This window comes from Camarhynchus parvulus, chromosome 17, assembly GCF_901933205.1.
Source record: "Camarhynchus parvulus chromosome 17, STF_HiC, whole genome shotgun sequence".
Taxonomy (NCBI): Eukaryota; Metazoa; Chordata; class Aves; order Passeriformes; family Thraupidae; genus Camarhynchus; species Camarhynchus parvulus.
The window spans coordinates 6,888,832-6,911,593 of NC_044587.1; the positions used below are offsets into that span (position 1 = coordinate 6,888,832).

Sequence of the window (22,762 nt, forward strand, 5' to 3'; positions counted from 1 at the left end):
ATTTTAAAGAGCTCCAGGAAAAGGGAGTTCAAGGAGTTGGGCAGGGAGCGTGAACAGAGGGGAAGAGATGGCCGGAAGGCTGAATGCATTAACATGGAGCAAACTTCTGGAAAAACAGCAGTTCAGTAAAATTCAAAATGTATATGCAAGGGCTGCAGAGAGGTCTGTGTGTGCACAGAATGTGTCAGGGATGACATCAGAGAGAGCCCTGTAGGGCCATGAACTCCTGAGCAGGCGCTGCTGGTGGTGCTGCAGGAACATTTGGAGTAGCTACTGCTGAACACTGGAGGGGTGAAAACAAACAGCTCCTATTGATGTTTACTCCTGGTTCTTTTTTCCACTCTGTATTATTTTCATGGTTCTCTTCCCCCTTTGGGGTGTGCCTTCCTTTCATTTAAATGCTTTTCTTCCAAGAACAACTATCTGTGAGAAGGACTCTGCAGTGGTAAAGGCTCAATTTTACTTCAAAATTTGTTGTTGTTTCTTCTTCTAATGTACCTCACCTCCAGCCTTGCCACATTGCTGTGTTTGTAGTGAACTTTGAGGAATTTCTGGCCATCTGTCTGTTCCCAGAGCATGCTGCAGACACTGGGGTGAGATTAGATGTGGGCATATGATTCATGCACAAATTAGGCAGGTAGGTAAATTGGCACAGTTCCCCTGAAGTCCAGTGGCCTCTAGTTTGGTGATGTCCTTCAAAGATCCTTGGGCTGCTCTTCCAGTCCAGGCACCCAAACAAGTCCATCCCATCAGCAAGAAAGGTGAGAGAAAGGAGGTTTCCAAGCACTGAAGAGCACAAGTGACTGCTTTCTTCAGGCCTTAATGAAGTCTGGGTGAAGACAAACTGCTTTTTATTGAGGAATTCACTTTTCAAGACTGTGTTTTACAGAGCCCAAGACAGCCAAGTAGAGATTTTGGGTTTTTTTGCTGGTTTACTTTTTTCCCATTGACATTCCTCTTTTTCTTGCCACTCACATCCATGAAAATTCAAAATAAGAAAGACCTTTGATGGTAAAATATATTTTTAATTTTGCCTGGCTGAGGTTGTAAATTATTCACGGGGACTTGTTTCTTCCCCTGATTTTACAACACAACAACTTTAAATATGCAGAGACTTGAAATGAGAACTGGTGTTGGAGGGGAGCACTAAACACCCCACCAGCCCTGAGCATGGTGAGCAATGGTGGGAGACGAAAAAGATTTATCTTGGCAATGGCAGGGAAAATGTAGATAGAGCTGGGCATGCATTATGCATGGAGGACACGCTCTAGTCTCAGTTTGGGGGCTAAACAAGAGCTCTAGGACATTAAAAAAAAAAAAACAAAAAAAAAAACCCATGCCTTATATTGACAGCCAAGGCACAAAAATCAGGACTTTTTCATTCCAGCCTGGCTCATTTTCACTAGAGGAATGCTGAGGCTGGAATGCTGAGGCTGGAATCCTTGGCCAGAGGGCAGGCAGGAAGCCTGGGTGGAATCACATCAGCACTGCTGTCAGATCACCAGCAGATCTCCTCTTGGATTTGGTCCCTACACAACATGAACCAGGCACTAAGAAACTCAGCAAAGAAGAAAAATCTGTGCTCTGGGGCGGTGGGGACCAGTGATTTCCCTACAAAAATTGTCATTTTTTTTTTCCTCCAAAGGAAGAAAACAGAGAAGTCCATGAGTGATGATGCTTTTTCCTGAAGGAGCAGCGACCTGGCTCTCCCAGGAGCTGGTGTCTCCCCAGCAGAGCTGCAGGCAGTTCTGCCCTGGGTTGTGGCTGCTTGTAGCCCAGCCTGGTGTCTCAGGAGGTGGCACAGAGTGACAATAATGCAGGAAATTGGCTGGCTTTGAAACGCCAGCTGCTGCTCGGCCCCCAGGAGAGTGGGACATGGAGCAGCCCCTGAACGTGCAATTTTCACACCTGGCCACAGGAGGAACAGCTCTGGTGCCTTCCAAACCTGCAGAGCAGCCAGTGAAAACCCAGCTCTGCTCCAGCCTGCTTCTGACAAAGGCACTGGTGAAGGGTCACTTTGAGGGCATCCATGCTCTGGGATGGAGCACACAGAGCTGAGAGCCAATTTTCAGGAAAATCCCTCAAGGAAAAACAACTTTGAACATATCATTCACTTAATTAAAGGAGAAATTAAGACTTAATAATGCAGGAAAATTCTGTTAACCTCCCTTGATCCAAGAGTTGCTTTCCCATGTGACCCCTCCACGGGGATGCTGTGCTTTTCCAACTCTGCACAGAGCTACACAAAATAGGTTTCCAGCAGCAGTGTCCCTGCTCAGCACCCCTCAATCCTAGGGACAGCACTGCTCCTTCAGGAAAAAACATCATCACTCATGGACTTCTCTGCTTTCTTCCTTTGGAGGAAAAAGATGACAACTTTTGCGGAGAAATCACTGATCCCCACTGCACCAGAGAACAGATTTCTCTTCTCTTCTCTTCTCTTCTCTTCTCTTCTCTTCTCTTCTCTTCTCTTCTCTTCTCTTCTCTTCTCTTCTCTTCTCTTCTCTTCTCTTCTCTTCTCTTCTCTTCTCTTCCTCTTCTCTTCTCTTCTCTTCTCTTCTCCTCTTCTCTTCTCTCCTCTCTCTCCCCCTCCCCCCCTCTTCTTCCTCCTCTCCTCTCCTCCCTCTCCTCTCCTCTCCTCTCCTCTCCTCTCCTCTCCTCTCCTCTCCTCTCCTCTCCTCTCCTCTCCTCTCCTCTCCTCTCCTCTCCTCTCCTCTCCTCCTCTCCTCTCCTCTCCTCTCCTCTCCTCTCCTCCCTCTCCTCTCCTCTCCTCTCCTCTCCTCTCCTCTCCTCTCCTCTCTCTCCTCTCCTCTCCTCTCCTCTCCTCTCCTCTCCTCTCCTCTCCTCTCCTCTCCTCTCCTGAGGATTCCAGCCTCAGAATTCCTCTAGTGAAAATGAGCCAGGCTGGAATGAAAAAGTCCTGATTTTTGTGCCTTGGCTGTTAATATGAAGCATGATTTTTTTCCAGGAAAGTTGATTTTTTCCCCAGTTATTGGTGCAATTGATGAAGAGTTGATGGCTGTGCATCACAGCTAAGGGGAGAATTATCCCAGATCTTCCTTCTCCTGCCACAGCCTCACAAAATGGTGGCGAAACATTTCTCATTTCTCTCTGCTGCATCTCCTTGCAGTTAAATGCTTCTGTTACATGAGAGATCCAGAACTTCTGGCTCAAAATACACTTTCCCACTGATCCAGCCTCTTCAGTGGCAAATGAGTTGATTCATAAAAACTAAGAGTTTTTATAAAAAGTTCCTTCAAATCTCCCTGAAAACCACAAAGAGATGAAACTCAAAAATGCACTGAGAGTCAGTGCAATGACCACTGCTCCTCACACTAATCACAGACATTTTATTTATCCCCTGGGCCTTGCTGGCTGTTTGCTGCATTCACCTGTTGTGTCTCATCAGATACAGGGAGTTCAATCCTCTGGAAGATGGATTGACTTTGTTTGTGTGGACAGAGCCTGATGTGGCAGAGCCTTGATGCCTGCCAAGTTCTCCTCACAAGCTCAACACATGAAAATGGTAATGGTGATAAAGGAAATCAAAGCTGGTCATTTTCCAGGGAAAGTGCTTTTGTGAGAGGCAACAATGATGACATTGTTACCACCACAGCTTTGATAGTGGTGGGAGGCTAGTCTGTTATTTTTAACAAAATATTAAAGACAAAGTTTTATATGCCTAACTTCTCCTCTTAGGTCCTGCAAACCCAATTAAAAGATTTCAACTGATCAATTCTTTTGATGAAAAGTACCTTCTCTCCACAAAAAAAAAAAAAGTGAATTTTTCATCTCAAAGCCAAAGGCTGAATAGTTAACACAACTACTGCTTGAAAAACTGAAATCTAATAAAAATATTTTGATTTTCCGCCAGAATATTTTTGGTTTGTTTTCAGGCATTTGGATTTCAGATAAAAGCTGGAAATTTTCCAGGGAAAGTGAGGGGGAGGGCTTACTGGGATTTTGGGTTATTTTTTTCATATATGCAATAAAAGAAATCATTTGTATGAATCAAATTATTTTAGCTAATAAGAATTTTAAAGAAAAGTAAGTCCTTGTTCTTGTAAAAAAAATATGCAAAGATGATGAAGAATGAAATATTTTTTGGCCTTGAAAGCAGTGGTACATATTTTTTGGACAATGCTATCACTGCCAGAGGCAGTGTATTCATCAGTGGTTCATCTATCAAATCAGAACAAGCACCATTCTTCTCATTAAGAGAGTTATGTAGAAATGGCACATTCCTCCTCTAGTTGGGTCTTCTCTTCATTTATTAAAATCCCAGTTCCACGTGTTAAGGATGCAGGATGGCATTCCACCTTTTAAGACCTCTCACAATGCCAGCCTTTTGTTAAGAATGGGCTGGATTTTAATGTCTCACCCAGCACAAATTGAATTATTCGGTAAATAGTCCTTCTCAGCTGCGCGTCCTTTTCAGACCTGTTTTGTTACATTCAGGTCTCTGCTGATGTTTATCAGTTCTTAACCACTTCTCTCCCAGATTCTCTGAGCTTCCCATTTCAAAATCACCTGCTTCTGTTCCTTTTATTGTATGGTATTTTCACTCTGTACTTATATCCCTGGATGAGACTCTGGGAGAGGAAAGAAGGCAGCAAAGGGGGTTAGTTCAAATTAACTTTCTTATTTGCTCTTTCCTCTGATTAACTCTCTTTACTCATCCCCTTTCCCCTCCCCTTTTGCAATGCCACTGGGAGCTGAAGAGGTCCAAGTGACATTTGTTTGTCCACTCTACCTACCTGCACACTGTGTTCTGCTTGCAGTCACATCATCCATCCCTTCTAGAAGTCAGGTCGGACAGAGACTTGCACAAAGTGAGATCTTCTCCTGTCAGGTGTGCACCATTCTAGAGGCACTGCCTACAGAGAGAACCTGCCTCGGGTGGGACAGATGGGCTGAATCCTTTGTGGCAAAGCTCTGCTGGCTAAAAAATGTCCAAAATGTTGTCTACTCAATTCAGTGGAGCTGCTTTACTTGTCTGGTGGGCTTGGCCTGGCTGTCTGAATAGAGGAGGAGGTTTCTCTGTGTCCTCCTATGATGCTGGTGAGGAAGGGTGGATTCCTCCAAGAGTGCTCTAGGTGTGGGACTTTTCTTTCTTTAGGTGCAGTAGATGACACCATTTGCTCCCTGCTTGCAGCCTGAAATCTCCTTTTCTCTCTGCTGCAGGAGAGGAGGCCTTGACCATGTACATGGACAAAAGCCGCCTCGACAGAAAGTCAGGAAACGCCACCCAGAGCGTTGAAGCTTTGCACCAGCTCGCCTCCTCCTACTTTGTAGATCGTGATGGCACCATGAGGAGACTCCATGAGATCCAGATCTCTACCGGAGCAATCAAGGTACCACATCCTGCCTTAGGAAGAGGGAAAAGATTGGCTGCCTTGTATGGATTCTCTAGGGATTTGGGGCAGGGCTTTGCCAGACTGATGTCTTCTTTGAGCATCAGCTATTTTATTCCCAGGGTTAGGTTTTTTCTCTTATTCAATTGAAGAATTGATTTCCCCAGGGTCACTAATGTCTGGAAAGAGGTGGGCATTCAGTGTGGTGGTTGTGTAGGACAGGAGACTTTCACTAAGTGCGACAGTGGCTTCTGGAAGGGAGAGAGGGGGCAGAGGAGCCAGATCAGGGATGGAGGTTGGAAGGGAAAGGCAAGTCTGTGAAATGAACAGCCCTGTGCCACCTAGGAGTGTTTGTCTCCTGGGGGTGTAAGGCTGCAAAACATCTCTCAGCTGAATTTACAAGAAATGGTGAAAAACTCAGTGTGGCATTACTGAGGCTTCTGGAATGAAACGGACTGAGAGACAGCTTGGGGGCTGCAGCAGGAAGGAAGGGAAGCTGCTCAGAGAATACAAAACAGGGAAAATGGCTCTGCAAAGGCTGCCTTCTCTGAAAGCAATCATCCTACACTGGGCAGGGATTTTATTGTTGCTGAGTTCACTCCAGGGAAGGTGATGTGGATGGAGTCGTCATTGTTAGCCATTTCTGAAAGGTTTCAGCTCTCGTTATTGTTCTGTGCTGTCTCATGGCTGAGGCTGTTCCCTTCTGGATGGGAAATTGTATTGAGATATTGAAACAGTGACAGCAGATAATCACCCGTGGTGAATTCCAGGAGGGCAGGAAACCAACAGCAGCAGCACTGCAGGTCATCTGTGCCTCCATCCATCCTCAGCACAGGGCTGCTGTTCACATCTGTTGTGGGAGCACCAGGCACCACTGTGGGCTGGCAATCCATCTCTGTTTCTTGCTTTCCAATAAGAGAAGCCAGGGAATAATTCCTCTACAGGCTTCTGATGTTCTCCAATGGAGACCCTCTGTGAGAAACATCAATCTGCAGGATCCCATTGCCAAGCCCAGAATAACCTGAGGTACCCTAAAGAAAGCAGCCACAATTCCTTCTGATTTTTCAGCTTGAGACTGCACCAAACATTAGCAGTGTCTGTGCGGGGTGGGGCATTTTTTCCAGCTACGGAGGATGTGTTTTGGGTCATATCAGCCAGTGACAAGGAGTCCTTGTATTAAAAGATTTTCAAAGCCTGGGGAAGGTGTGGTGCTGCAGTCAAAGGGAACATTCTCTCTTTTCCACATCCTCTGTAGGTAACAGAAACTCGGACCGGCCCCCTGGGCTGTAACAGCTACGACAATCTGGACTCTGTGAGTTCTGTCCTTCTGCAAAGCACTGAGAGCAAACTCCACCTGCAAGGTAGGCCCAGGAACCAGGGAGGGGGGTGGAAATGGGACAGGAGTGCCCTTTTTCTGAGCCTTTCCCCCTCTTCTCTTTGCTGTGATTCTGCTGTGTCTGGAAGTTCCCTGCAGCTTCACACGAGGCTCAGCTGAGCAGAGCTAGGGCTGACCCCAATGAAGTGTCTGTCTCTGCCACTGAATTTTGATGGACTTCTGTGCATGATACACACACCCACATAAAAAAAAATGTGACCTCTTCCATCAGTATTGAAGGAGAATTCTGCCCACGTCTCTCTGTCCCTCCCAAACTGCTGATTTGTGTAAGAGGTTTGCAGATCAGCTTTCGGGGCTCTCTAATGACCATAATCTTTGGGAAAAGTCACAGAGGTTTTATTTGGATGCTAGAAGCCATGGCTTCAGTCCCAGATGGGGAGCTAGTCCAAAAGTCAACAGATAGAGGTCATGGCTGAATTAATAAATAAATACATGCTGGTTAGCAAGAAGTCAACTTCAGTAGAAGGAGGAAATTCACTGGGCATGTAATTCATGAAGGTTATTCCCAAGTTTTTGACAAAATAAGGAAATGTGGGATTTAATTGCTCATTTGCCCAGATGGTTTTATTTCTCAAATCCTTGTACTTGCACAAATTTTAATTTTTCAGATGAATGGGCTACATTACATCTTCTGCTTTGAGTATAATTTGGCAAGTGCTGTTTTAATCTTTGGTTTCACAGAAACTGGGTTTCATTTACCAAGTAATGTTGTAGATATAATATTATTGTTGTTATTATTTGCCTTTAAAAATAATATGCAGGTTGTTCTCACTATGGCAGTGATTATCCAAATCACTGATTCTGGTTCTTAGCTAATTAACAATAAGCAGTTTGAGAGGGTTTTACACTGTGATGATAGCTGCTGGTAATGAAAACCCAAGGATGACACATGAGATAAGTGGGGAAACAGCTAAATCAGTAGGCAGCTCAGGTTATAGGCAGACAAGTGGGTAAATCAATAGACTGCTATTGGTTATCTGATCCTACAAGAGAGGAGATAAGCCGAGGGAGGGGGAAGGAGGTGGAGGAAAAGGGAAAAATTAGGACAGAGAGGGGATGAGGTTGTGATCTCTGATGGGAGTAGACAGAGAACTTTGGGGGTCAACCACACGTGGGTTTCATGGAGCTCCATGGCTGAACCCAGTGCAGGGGGAGGCTGGAGCCAAGGCAAAGGAGACAGCGAGCAAAGGGAGGAGGGCAGGAGCTCTTCCTAATAGAACAAAGTGACCTTTAAAGCTCCACCTGAGTTTTCTACCTAATCTGGAGTGTGGTTCTTGGGATAATTACCCAGGATCCTTCCTCTGCTCTGAGAGGCCTCATTACAAATTAGTCACAGGGCTGCAGCAGGTAATGGATCGTGACCAAGTCTCCTCTGATCTGATTAGCAGCCGAGCATGAGCTGCTGACAGAAATCCATGTTCCTGCCTTTGTGTCACTCCAGCTCTGAGCCTGGCTCAATAAAAGAGCAGCTTCTTCGTGACAGGGAGAATTTCTCTGTGTGAACTTGCTGCTGCCCAGCCCTGGGATTTGGGGTTTTGAAGCTGTGCCTTTCAGGAGATACAACGTGTGGAATGTGGCACTGAGTGCCCTGCTCTGGTTGGCAAGGTGGTGATCAGCCAAAGGCTGGACTCAGTGATCATGGTGGTCTTTTCCAACCTAAATGATTCCATGAACCCATGAAGGGTTTGGGCAGGCTGATTTTGGGGGAGGATGGTGCAGGGTGTCTGGTGCTGCACTTGGGGTTACTGGGACAAAAAATAATCACTAATTTATAAACTAGTTATATATATAATTTATAATTTATATATAATTTATAACTGGATACTAGTTATAAACCAGTATCCTTGTGGGCCCAGCATGCATGACATGCTCTCGGGTATATATATATATATACACACATATATATACACAATATTTATCACAGAAGGTCTCCCTTTTTCCCAGCCCTCCCTGGAGCAGAATCCCTGTGGTGATGAAGGACAGGGTGCCAGCAGCTGTACAGCAGCCTGTTGGGAAAGGGGGATTTGTGTTCCCTGGATGGGTGTCCTGGGCAGAAATTGGAAATTTTGACTAAAAAAAAGCAATATTTTGAAGAATTTCAGGAACTCCGAATTTCAGAGGCATGGCTTGTTGTATCAATACTGTTACTGACAGTATATGTCAATATTGGAGCATAGCACTATTTCAGTGAGGTACAATCCTTTTGTGCTGTTCTAAGCTGTGCAACAATAAACAGGAAATGTTGCATATCAGGTCATTTTCTACATCAAATATGGTCATAGATTATGTACTATACATAATGCATGTTGTATACAATACTTATATAATATTAAATATATTAAATTTCAATATTTAATATTATATTGTCATATATGTGTAAATACCCTTATGTATTATACATCTATAACTACATAAAGAGGGGTATTATATCCCTGCATAGCATATATGATAGCATAACATTAGAATTTACATTACAATTACTATTAAAGCTTTCTCCAAGATGGAAAGAACAGTAATGGCAACACAAAACATTTCAGCTTTTCACTGCAGTGAAATGAGGGAGTATGAAAAAATACATTTAGAAAGTCAAAAGTGCTTTTGGAGTCAACATGCTCTCGCAAAATGCTTCAATGGAACAGCATGTTCAACAGAGAACTCTTCTGTGGAAAATGTTTCAAATAGCTCTAATTTAGAGCTGGGGAAATTTACCTCTTTTAATGCAGGAAGCCTTTTATATACAGTCTAAAGCCAAACATCTATCTCTAATAGTTTTTCTGGGTGAATTAAGGACATGTTCCCTTGTCAGATACTTCATATTCTGCCTGTAGTTATCTAAGATAAACCTATACCAAATCTGTGCTGCTCTTAATTTTTAAAGAGGAACTTCATGCTTTACAAAGTGGCAAAATTCCTCCTCTGATCAATAAATTACCTTTAAAACTAAGATATCCAAGTCAGCAGCAAACTTTCCTTGTGCATCGGTTATCAGCTCCTGAGGCTGCTGTTGGGGATGAGCCCATTCCTTGTGTCCCCTGGCTTGGATTGAGGGATTCTCCCCATGGGCATGGTCCAAAATCCCGATTTTTAAGACCAGCTTGCTCCTCTTCTTGGCTGGTAACATGAGGTTGTTTCATCAGTAGACAGCAGTGAAAGATTTTATATATATATATATATGTATGTTTTTTGAATGTTTGCAATATTGAAATAAACTTCTTAGAGAAAAACACAGCATTTGGGATATTTTATTAGGGTTGTGGCTAGCAGCAGGGCTTTCTCTGCTAGCACAAGCTGCTCAGTGGTGCTGTTATATTCCTTGGGATTGCAGCTTTCCTGCTTTACAGGTAGCAACAGAAGCACCCAGAGCAGTGGTCTTAAAAGATTGATGCTACTTGTGCTTTACTGACAATCATAATCCACTGAATTCCAGCAATATTTAGTCCCTGGGCATGGGATAGAGCTACACATGAAAGAAAGGATGCCAGGATCACCTGGATGAGGTGCTGCTGCTGGCACAAGGCTTGTAAAATCTGTTGCTGATATGCAATCACAGAGATGCTCAGAACTAAAGCAAAAAAAATCAAATGAATAAATTGATAGAAATATAATTGATATGAAAAAAATTGATATGCCCTTGTCTGGGGATGATGAGGAATCTGTGAATATTTACATGTAGATATATAAAATACTTCTGTGGAAATAGGCACAGCTGTATTTCAGCTGTGAAATTTCTGGTTGAGCACCAGAAATTTCAGCTGTGAAGTTTCTGGTTTCTTCCACAAGGAAATTCCTGGCTGGAAGATGTGTGTCACTGTAACCCCAGCAGCCAGTTTAAAGTCAGGGGTTGTGTTTGGAGTGTGCACACTGGTGCTCCAGTGAGTGGCTGGGTTTGGGTGGCACTTGTGCGAGCACAGCTCTGAGTGTGGGCCTCTTGTCAAATGCTTCAGGCAGCTGGTGGGTTCCAGCAAAACTGCTTTTCTGATGAAGTTAAGTATTTATAAAAGTGTTTTGTTGAGTTGGTGCTAAGTGTACAGAAGTCTGATTGCCCCTTAAACATGATATTATTTCTTACAAGAGGATATTTTCCTGGAAATGTTATTTTTTTTCAGAAACCAAGAGTTTTAGGGGCAAAAAGCGAGGATCCATGTGAAACGCTGCAGTGTTAAAACACGTTGTGTTTTGGAGATTACAGGATATTCACACTTCTGCATCTGCTGGAATGCCCCTTGCAATGGGAGGTGCTTTCCTTGAAACTTCAGTTGCTTTTTTCACTCCTATTCCCTCCAGAAAAAAAAACAAAATTAAAATCTCCATAGCCAGAATCATCTGTAGCTGGGACCAAACAGCTTGTTGTGCTCTATCCAAGTTCAAATTCAAAGAGAAACTATGGAGACTTAAGAGCCTGGGGTAATTTGATCATATTCAAAGAGCCAGAGCAGGTTGCTCCTCCATGAAGCAGAGTGGAAAATGTGTTCATGGGACTTGGACCATGAATGAAGAGTCAGTGCACATCAAGAAGTCCAGCTCTGCTCTCATGTGAGCTTGAAAGCTCAGTGAGTACAGCTGCCTTCAGGCTCTCTGGTCTTTGTGGATCAGTTCTCCAACAGCACTGTGCTCTGATTCCATCCTGAAGGAAAGTTTGGGATCCTGGCAGGCGGGGCCATCACTAATATCAGTGTGAGGATTTGGCAAGGGACCATCCCTCTGTCGTGGTTGTTTCAGATAAATCATAGAATTCCAGAATGGGATTGGAAGGGGCCTTAAAGCTCATCCCTTTCAACCACTCTGCCATGGGCAGGAACACCTTCCATTGTCCCAGGTTGCTCCAAGCCCCATCCAGTCTGGCCTTGGGCACTGCCAGGGATCCAGGGGCAGCCACAGTGTGCCAGGGCCTCAGAACCCTCACAGGGGAGAATTTCTTCCTAATGTCAAATCTAAACCTACTCTCTTTCAGTTTAAAGTCACTCCCCCTTATCCTATCATTACAATCCCTGGAAGAGGCTGAGCTTCAGGACTTCCTGAAGACAGCGGGAAGAAATCTGAGCTTCTTGTTGAGACACATCTCAGAAAAGACCTCAAAGAGATCTCAAAATAATGATCCTCTGCAGGCCAGTTTTGAGGCATTTGCAGTGATGCTGCCCTGGTCAGCTCTTTGTGTGTTCCTTCCAGTCCCCAACAGCAATGCAGAAAAGGCAGCAGGATCTATGCACAAGTGTCCCTGGGCTGGAAATCCTTCCCTGTGCAAGTGCCACAAACACATTCCCAGCTGGAGGGTGCTCCAAGCTCATCCTGCCTGGAGGCTGCCAGCGGGGTCAGGCAGAGGGGCAGCTTGCTGCCACCAGGCACGGTGCTCACCCAGAGCAGGGGCAGAGGAACCAGGGCTCCCTGTGCCTTCCACAGCCCCCTGAGCCCCCACACCTGCTCTTCCAGAGGGACCTCATTAAGGCTGAGGTGCTTCTCTGGATCCAAATGCAAAAGGGTAATGGGGGTCCCAGGGTCACCACCTGCTGTTTTTCTCTTGTCTGAGGTGAACACAACCCATCAGAGGCAGGCGTGCCCTCCTGAAAGGGGTCACAACCCTTTTTGCCATTCCTGCACACTCTCATCCTCTGAATTATTGTCTGATTTTCATTCCACTCCAGTGAGCTGTCAGGCATGGCTCTGGTAATGCAGCGCAGCAGAAGCACAAACAGATGGGTGATTGACCCACATGCTTTCATTGCAGTGCAGCTCAGCTCTGCCACAAACTCCTCACACTGCCACAAACTCCTCACACTGCCACTCCAGCCCTGGCGTCTTCCAAGGGGGGGTCCCTGTCAGGACCCAGGACATTCCTCTGTCTGCCCTGGGTGATTTGAGACCCTGGCAAGGGGCTCAGAGACCTTGGCATGGAGTCAAAAACACCTGTGCCTTCGATTTTAGTCCATGGAAAAAATTACCAACTTTGTGTGAAGAGTTACAAGCCACAAGAGTTTGAGTAGAATGATACTGAATTTGTCACAGGGTGAAAAAGTAGAATTTTGAGGATTTAGAATGGGGGCTCAAGAGGCAAGATGGAGGAATCTGGGCATGTCCTCTTCTTCTTCTTCTTCTTCTTCTTGTCCTCCATCTTCTCTGTGATGGTGACACTTCTGGATTGGTTTAGAGACAGACTGTCTAACATAGGTGATAGGTATTGGAAAATTATTGTAAATAAAGTACACGTAGTTCTTAGTATTAAAAGTTAACACCACCCTAAGGGCAGGGACTGTGCCACAACCCAGCCTGCTGGACAGATCTCAGCAGGTCAGAGAAAGAATGGAATAGATAAGAGAAAATAAACAACCTTGAAAAGCAGAACCGAGGAATCTCGACTTCTTCTTCAGTCACGGGGCTGGGAAAAAAGAGACTTTCTGACACCCCAGGAGTCATCTCAACCACAGAAACCTGAGAGGTCCCTGAAAGGCTTGGAGTTATTGTCCCCTGGCTCATGCTCCACAGACACTGACAGGGGCTGACAGGCAGCACTGGCCAGGTAGAAGCAAACAGCTGGGAATCCTCAGGGAGATCCACAGGGAGCCTGGAGGAGGATGGGATGGAAAACCACCTACACTGTGCACAGGGCAAACACTGAAACTGTTATTGCATCTCTGGTACCTGGGCAAGGGGGCACTTACCCTGCTGCCTGCCCAGATGGATGCATACACAAACACTTGCCATGCAGAAAGGGACAAGGGGATAGATCTCCCTGCTAATGTAAGTCTGCCAAGCAACACTGAAATCATCGGCACTAAATCCATTTGCACTTTTATAGGATTTGGCAAGTAGCCTTCCTAGCAGGGAGCAAGCTGTGAAGGCTCAGGTACCCAACTCCTGTATTTATGCTGTGGGAGCTGGGCACTTAACTCTGCAAGGGACTTTTATAAATCCCCTCTCGTGGTATTTTCCTTTCTTCTGTTTTCTGTTCCTTCTTATTTTCCCTTTCAGTGTGTATTTCCCTTTTTTTCTGCGGAACCAAACCCATTTAGTATCTCTCAAAACAGGTCAGAGCAGCATAATGCTCATTGCTTCTGAACAAGCACTTGGTTTCAGGACACAGAAAACACCACACCTGGGAATAAGGGAGGCTTTGCATTCAGGGCCTTGTTCTGTGCTGGGATCTGGGAATGGGATGAAAGGGTGTTGGGGAAGGGGAAGTTTCTTGTCACCCTTCTCCTGCATAGGAGATGGGCTCTGTTCTCTGTTCTCAGGTAAATCACTACTTGCCCTAAGGAATGCAATTTGTACTTTCTTTACTCATGACAGCTTTTAATTCTTCACCATAACTTTCCCAAACTGTTAATGAAACGGGTTTTGAAAAAAGGAACAAATACCTGAAATTACTTTTTATTTACCTTCTTTTTTTTTCTTCCATAACCCTGTTGTTCTCTCTCCAGGCCTCCAGATCATCTTCCCTCAGTATTTACAAGAGAAGTTTGTCCAATCTGCCTTGAGTTACATCATGTGCAATGGGGAGGGCGAGTACATCTGCAGGGACAGCCAGTGTGGCTGTCAATGCTCTGAGGAGTTCCCCCAGTGCAACTGCCCCATCACCGACATCCAGATCATGGAGTACACCCTGGCAAACATGGCCAAGACCTGGACAGAAGCCTATAAAGATCTGGAGAATTCAGGTAACTGAGAAAAAACTCGTTTTTTCAATTCGTGGCAGGTTGTCCTAGGAAAGAATCTTTTATTCCCTCAGTATAACGCTCTAGTTTGGCTGAAATATAGAAGGTTTGAAACCAAACCCAGGATCTTAGTCTTGAAAGTCTTACCCTTTTTTCCTCTATTAAACACACAGACAGGAACACACACCACACACTGTATTATGTGTACAGGAATATTTTCCATGGAAGTCTATATTTGGTTAAAAATCTAATTTTTCATACCAAACCATCTCCAAATCTCTCTTTTGATAGTTTTACAGAGAAACTTCCACAATATGAATGATACAGAAATTGTTTTTCAGATTTGCATGAATGCTTTATTTTCCTTTGGTGAAAGCAATTCAGAGGGAGAAGAACACACAGGCCAGACGAGAGCTCCTTTGAGGCAGGGAGAAGGGAAAATGATTCCTCTGTCCTGCAGGGCAATGTCTGCTGCTGGAACACTTATCTTTCCCACTTTCTCCCCAGGTGAGGCTAGGGGTGTCAGTGGAGTTTGTTCTGTGTTGGTGATGGATGGTAGTGGGAGCAGTTTACCCATAGTAGGTGTGTTGTACTCACAGGATACACGCTCCTGAGGGCTTGAGGTAGGAAATAGCAACACTTTCAGTGAATTCACCTTTAGCAAGTGGCCTGCCTGCCCTAAAACCACACAGGCACCAAGCAGAACATCATCAGGAGCCTGTCCTTGTGCTGACTCTCATTTTCAGTCTTCACCAGCCATTTTCAGACATATTTTCTTCAATGACTATTGTCAAAACTGCCCAGATCTCCATGTCAGGAAGGAAAACTGTGAGAAAAGGACCATCTAGCTCAATTCAAGATTAATTCTTCATAAGTTTTCTTTCTTTCTCATGTTGAATGCCACCTTAATCCCTTTAAAGGCTGAAATGCAGTAGCCTGTGTGACTGTGTTCGCAGGGGTCTGAGGATGAGGGAAGGGATGAGGATCTGACTCCATGTTTCAGAAGTCTTGATTTATTATTTTATGATATATATTACATTAAAACTATACTAAAAGAATAGAAGAAAGGATTTCATCAGAAGGCTAGCAAAGAATAGAAAAAGAAGGAATGATAACAAAGGCTTGTGGCTCGGACAGAGAGTCCGAGCCAGCTGACTGTGATTGGCCATTAATTAGAAACAACCACATGAGACCAATCACAGATGCACCTGTTGCATTCCACAGCAGCAGATAACCATTGTTTACATTTTGTTCCTGAGGCCTCTCAGCTTCTCAGGAGGAAAAATCCTAAGGAAAGGATTTTCCATAAAAGATGTCTGTGACAAGCCTGTGACGTTCCCTCAAAGGTCTGTTGAGGATTTGCTTCACACTTCAACACGTGGCCCCTGCTGGTGTTTGTGCTGCTGCACAGGTCCTTATGTCCCCTCTCATGCTGTCACCCTGGTGCTCAAGCAGCCAGGGTGGGAGTTAATGGCCCAAGGTTAATGCCCACCTTGACCAGATCCCCCCAGGTACCCTGGGGAGCCACAGGGCTGGGCACTTCCAGGAGCAGATCACCAGCTAGCAAGGTCAGATGTGTTCTGTGAATTTCTATGGGTTCATGGATGGGCTGGGTGTGGTGTTGTGAGGGTCCCCAGGATGAGGTGAGAGATGAGAATTTGACTCCATGTTCTCAGAAGGCTGATTCATTATTTTACGATATTATATTAAAAGAATGCTATACTAAAACTATACTAAAGAAAGAGAAAAGATACATCGGAAGGCTTAACAAGAATGATAATGAAATCTTGTGACTGACTCCTCAGAGTCCGACACAGCTGGCTGTGATTGGTTATTAATTAAGAACAATTCACATCTTTGGGTAAACAATCTCCAGACCACATTCCAGAGCAGCAAAACATGGAGAAGCTGAGGCTTCTCATCTTGCCAGGAGAAAAAATCACGGTGAAGGGATTTTTCAGAAAATATCATGGTAACGGGCTGGGTAACACCAGGCCAAACCAGAAATGTGGATTTCAGGAGCTTTTGCCAGCTCAGTACCACACAAGTCAACAAGGATTACTGGCAGTGCCTGCCAGCACAGTCACTGGTTATGTGTTAGCAGTTGTTAGTTGTGGCACAGCATCTTCACAAAAGGTGCTCAAGAGCCACAGGTTGGTCTCACCAAACCCCTTCCCATCCCAGGGGATCTAACCCAGCTCTGAGAAGGTGGGAGCCCTGTGGAGAGGGGAGTTCCAGCCCCACATTCTGTCCTTGCTGCACTCTATCCAAGCACAGGCCAGGGTAGATAATTATATTCAGGCTCCCTCCCCTTGAGATTTGAATGGGGGAAGGTGTTTTTCATTTGCCATGTTAAAGTGACATATTGCAGTGCAATTTCTGCCATATTCCACCCAGGGCTGGAGGCTTTTCAGGGCTAGATAGAGTGATTATCTTTATGTCTAGAGCTGCTGCATCTGATTCATCACTTTGATGCATCATGCGTGAACTTATCCTTTGAGATAGAAGTTGCTATCACAAAAGACTGCAGTATTAGTGTTTTGCTTCTTTGTTTTAATAAATATTCCCAATAACTAGAGGATTTTCTTCATTATGAACAGCAGAGGAGAAATCTCTGATGACATCTGAAGGCTTTTCCAATAAAGTGGACTGAAAGGCACAGGAGTGCTCTGAAAGCAAATACCATTTTGCACAGGAAGCCACTGAAAGCCCAAAACATTTGTATTCTGCTTCTGGTCTGTGTTGGATCCTCTGTTAATTTAAAAAAAATTGTGCAGGGCGAATCAAGAGTTGCTGTGATTTGGAATAGTATCTTCAAAGTCAAGGAGGCTGCAGTGAACTGAAACTGCTTTGAATCAGCTCAGGAGTTTTTTTAGCCCTCTGCTTCACTGCTTGTGGGTAAATTGAGAAAAATAACGCTACCTTATTCAAAAAATTCAGTGATTGTGGATTAAGAAAAAATGCCAACTTTTAATTAAGTCATTTGGTGGAGTTAATTTGTTTGTTTATTTGAACTATTGCTTTCTGATTTAAAAGTTTTAACACTGGTCAAAGGAAAATTTCATCTGTGAAAGAGATGTCTGACCAGTCAATTCCCCGTGGTGCCACTTGTGATGCTGAGTCACTGCCATGGGACTGCCTTAGGGATGGGGTGACTCAGCAGAAAGAGGGGCCAAGCTGCATCACGGGAGGTGTAGTTCCAGCCATCAGCAAGGTTTGCTGTGCAGAGGAATAAAATAGCCACAAATGCAAACAGACTTGTTAATTAATTGGAAATTCTCAGGGTTAAGAACCAACTATTCCCAGAAACAGGGAATATCCCCATCCATACCTGTGGTTTCCAGGCAGAGTTATAAATAAATATAAATAATGAAGAAACAATGTTGTTTTTTAAAGTACTTTTCTTTTTCTTCATCACCCTAATTTTAAACAACCCCACCCAGCTTTTATTTTGCCAGATTTGCTGCTCATTTGTTTTTCCCCCAACGTTGCACTGCGGTAGCAAAATGTGCACACTGCACCGAAATTCCTGCCTCGCCCGTCTCGATGAAAAATGTACCACATTCATCATCAGAGGGAAAAGAGCCTGGGCTCCTGCACAAAAAGGCTTTTGAGGAAATTGATTTATAAGGGGCGGGAAGCAAATGCAAGGCTTTTACTGCTGAAAGGTACCTGGAGTAATCAGCATGGTCAACAGAAGCAATTATACCTGATGGTGGTTCCAGAGGCCCACGGAAAAGCACACAGTCAGGGTTGGGGAGGAGAAGGGCACTGGCAGCAGCATTAAAAACACTGTGAAAACCTGAGAGATGACTAAAAAAAAAGCTCTTGGTTATCTTTGGGGGAGAAAGGAGACAAGCAGATGTCCCAGGGATGTTGGTAGTGCAGTGATAATGATTATTTTTATGAGTAGGATGTGAACATCCACTTACCATCCATGTCAGGATGGGACTGACTGATGTACAGATATCCTTTGTTGGGCAGCTAAGCATGAACTGCAAGTAGGAAATTTCCTGGATAGGAAATCTGTTATGCAAATATCTTAGACTTTGTACAATAAGATTTAAATTATCTGATTTTTTTCCCACTAATTCTATGGATTATTTCATTTTTTATTTGAAAAGATGTCAGCCTTTACAAGCTCTCCTTTTCCTTCTGAAAATAGGATGAAGGAATTAAAAAAAAAAAAGATTGGGAAAGGATCAGAAATAATGTTGATAATGTAGAGGAAAAGATGGCTATACTTCTTGTTGGCTTGTTTGGGAAGTTTATGGCAGGGTCCTAGTCCAGCTTCCCTCTAGAAGCAGGACCACAGCCAGCACTAGGTCAGGTCAGCCTTGGTTTTGCCTAGCAGAGTGTAAAATGAGAGATTTTTATACATCTCTGATCATGTTCCAGCACTGCATTACCTCCAAGTGATGAAGTTTTTCAGTAAATCATTTTAATTTCTCAAGCTGCAAACTGTGTGTTGCTCCTTGTTATAGCAAGTGTCTCTCAAAAGAGGATTTTTGTTCATATCTGTGAGTACCTTTTGCTGTAATTAAATATCCCTTGGCCTCCTTTTTACCAAATGACTGCCCACACCTCACTTTGCAGAACTCAGAGCACCTTGGTGTCCCTCAGCTCTGCCCTCCCAGTCTCTCTTCATCCCTTTTAGGTGGGTGCCCCTTTCTTGGCACCTTTTCAGTGCCAAGAAAAGCTGAATATCAACTCCCCCAAGCAGGATTCAGCCCAGTAGGAAGTTTTTTTTCCAGTAAGAACAGGATGTTGACCCACCTCAGCCCCCAGGACCTTCCTCATCTGATTGTGCCCAAGCCTGTGCTGACACCTGGGGTTTTTCTCTCCCGGTACAAAACATTGCTCTTGTCGTTATTGCATTTGATGGAGTTCTTATTGTCCCACTCATTGCATTTCTCAGGATCTCACTGTGTCAAATATGGTTTTCTAGCATCAAAAATTGAGTTATTTTCCCCTGAGAAAGTTGGAACCATCTGGTTTTTCCTCATCTGAGGATGTCCCAGCCTGGTAATCAGAATCTGAGCAAACCACCCTTCCCAGGTAGGAAGGAGGAGCTGATCAGAAACAGTATCAGAATTTCTGATTGTGGTGAAAAAAAAACCTCAAACAAACCCTGCATAACCGTTTTTTTTCATTATCAAACAAAATAAAACGGAAATAAAGTGATCAAAAAACAACAAACACAACAAACAGCAATACTGAACAATCTATTTTTCGATCAATTGAATTTGTTCCTTTGGCTAAAATCGACACCTTTTGTTCTCACCCGAGCCCTGCAAACTATTTTATTTTATTTTCCTCATTACAAAATGCAACTCTTTTAACTTCAAATAGAGTTAAATAAGAGGTAAGAATCAGAATGTTCTTTTTAAAAAATGCAAAAGCAGGACATTTTAACAGCATCCAAACCTTTCCTCTGGGGAATTTTTAAAGCTTTGTTTTCCCCCCTTTTTTTTAATTACACAGCAAAATGCTTTGCCTTCAACAACAAACAGCATTTCAGGACCAGCTGAAAAACAATGTAAATGAGAACACTTTAACTGAAAATGATTACAACTCCCAGCTTTTTATTTATAACCCTTACACTATAACCTCATGTTCCAGGGAATTTCTGTGGTTTTGGTTTTCTTCTCCACCGTGTACATTTTAATTGTGTTGTTTCACCTTGATATTCACTACAGGGGATTTTTTTTATATATGGGAGCAGCAACAGCCATGGAATTAGTGGCTTCCTGGGGCAGAATGACAGAGCAGGGAGTTAATGGACACCACCTTTCCCTTACAGAGCTGATGGCCTCATCATCACTTCTCTTTCTCCACCCTGCTAATAAAAACCTTTGTCACAGCTCAGAAACCTCCGCATTTCTCCCCATTTCTTGTGTGTGTGTGTTCCAGATGAGTTTAAATCCTTCATGAAAAGGCTACCTAGCAACCACTTCCTGACCATTGGGAGCATCCACCAGCACTGGGGGAACGACTGGGACCTGCAGAACCGCTACAAGCTGCTGCAGAGCTCGCTGGAAGCCCAGCGCCAGAAGATCCAGCGCACCGCCCGCAAACTCTTTGGCCTCAGTGTCCGGTGTCGGCACAATCCAAACCACCAGCTGCCTAGGGAAAGGTACTTCCATCCTTCCTCAGGCATGGGGGAGCTGGGCTCAGGGGCTGGTGGAGCTGGGATTGGGTTTGGGATTAATCCCAGCAGGCTGTGTTCGGATGTAGGGGGTGTTGGCGTGGATGTCTGGGGGAAACGGTAAAATCTGGAAATTCCTGGAGGTGTAGGTAACTTTGTCACATCCCTGATTACATTCATATCCCTTCTGTGTGGTTTTACCTACCCATGGGAAGGGCTCACTTATTCTTTAAGTTCTGCAAGAATATCTTCAGTCCGTTCTGCTTTTTTTGTGGTTTTCCCTCAAGATCCACAGCTGAGCTTTCAGCCTCCTCTTGCTGTTCAAAGAGACATGTGGAGCACAAGGTGCTTCAGTCCATTCTTGTGCTCCTCAATATCTCCAGAGAGAAAGGAGAAGCTTTAGTTTCACTTGGAATACATGACATTTTTGCTGTGAGATGCAGCATGAACCTGTAAAACCTCACTGAGCAGAAACCTGGCAGGGTTATTATAGGAGAGAGCAGATTTTCCCTTTATTATAGGTGGAGAGAGCATTTTCCATTGCTACAGCAATTATTGATATCTAATAATTTCCTCCTGCTGGCTCGTTTCAGCCCTAACCTGTAGCTGAGTTTGCTTAAAGTCATTTTTGGAGACTGGCATTTCTGGATTTTCATCAACATCTCTTGCTGTGCCTTTCTACATTGTCTGGACTGAAGCAATATGGAAAATCTTGGGGGAAAAAAAGTGAGCCTGAGTGCCTTTTCTTCCATGCTTCTCTTGGAAGGGTCAGGCCAAGTTAATATTTGAAGAGAAACTGTTTGTCCATTTCCTTCATTACCTAAATATCCTGTTTCAAGACAAAATTGACAGATTGACTGCTGTCTACAGCTCTCATCCAGCTCCCTGGCTGCTGAGCATGCTGGCTTTTTATTTAATCACTGTGCAGCTTAGAAAACTCTTCCAGGAGTTAACACCTCTTTAATTACCAAGAAATCTCATGTTTCTAGACAAAAATTTGATGGACTTACTAGGGATGAGGAGAAATATCTATTAAATGTAAGAGATTATGAAATAAAGTCTTTGGAGAGCTTCCTAAACCTGGCCCATCCCTGCCAAGTGGCTGAGCTGTTCTGACCAGGCTGAGCGCTGGAGGAGCCACAGGCATGTCCAAGGTGGAATTTTGAGTTGTTTTTAAATTTTTAACAACAGCAACAACAACAAAGTAAAGCAGCAGCAAGGAAAACTCCATCCAACCATGTTACTCCAAAAGATTCAGACAAATATGTCTTCAGCATTTATCATCTATTTTAAAAACCCAGCCAAGCAGAAAGGGAGCCTCCAAGTACTACAATGAAATGTGGGGGAAGGAGGGTGGAATGGATGATGGCAGATGGGTTTTTAACTGACTGATGTGCTTGATTTGTTTAAGTCAACATCAGCAGGCATATTATAATTTCTTTTCTTGTTTGTCATTCTGCATCTGCAGCTAGGCAGGGGAGCAGTGTGGTAGGAGCTCTGTAGTGGAAGAGGTGCAGCCCATCTTTCTCCTCACAGAGCTGGGAAATACTCTCATTTTCTAATTGTTGCTGTACAGAATGACAGAGGCTTATCAAGCATGCTAGTGGCTTTGAAAGGATGGCTTGGTTCTATTAAGAGCAAGCCTCTCTCTCTCTAATACACATAATTGTAAGCCTGCATTATACATTCAAAGGCAATGTACAAAAAAAAATAGATTGCAGTTGATTATCCTCAGGGAAAGGAATAGGTGGTGCTTCCAAAAGGAAAATAAGAAAAGAGTAGAGATTCTGGCAATTAGGCTGATTCTCCATGACCCTTTGCAATGGCTAAGGAGACAGAAATATCTATATCTATATATCCATATATCCATATATCCATCTATCTATATATCTATATATCATCTATATATCTATATATCTATATCTATCTATATATATATATATATATCTGTATATCTGTATATCTATATTTTACTTATATAAATATAGATAAAATATAAATATATCAATATATAAATATAGATAAATATATATCAATATAAAAATTGAAAATGTATAAATATACCAATATATCAATATAGATATATAGATACCGATATATTTCATCTGTACTTCTTTTGTCAAAACCCAGGAAAGTTTACAGGTTTAAAGCAGAGGCAAGTTTGTTGGTTTAAAAAGGAGACCACTCCCCAGTTAATAAAACTTTGATGTCAAATGAT

At 43.7% G+C, this 22,762-nt stretch overlaps 1 protein-coding gene across 1 annotated transcript in view; it reads left to right on the forward strand.

Annotated features, from left to right (window-relative positions):
• Positions 1-22,762, forward strand: part of BRINP1 (BMP/retinoic acid inducible neural specific 1) — a 94,788-nt gene that overhangs the window by 66,457 nt on the left and 5,569 nt on the right. Inside the window, exons 4-7 of the mRNA XM_030961532.1 lie at positions 5,185-5,354; positions 6,610-6,715; positions 14,163-14,399; positions 20,310-20,532. Coding sequence (XP_030817392.1) covers positions 5,185-5,354; positions 6,610-6,715; positions 14,163-14,399; positions 20,310-20,532 — 736 coding nt within the window. The remainder of the gene's footprint in view (positions 1-5,184; positions 5,355-6,609; positions 6,716-14,162; positions 14,400-20,309; positions 20,533-22,762) is intronic.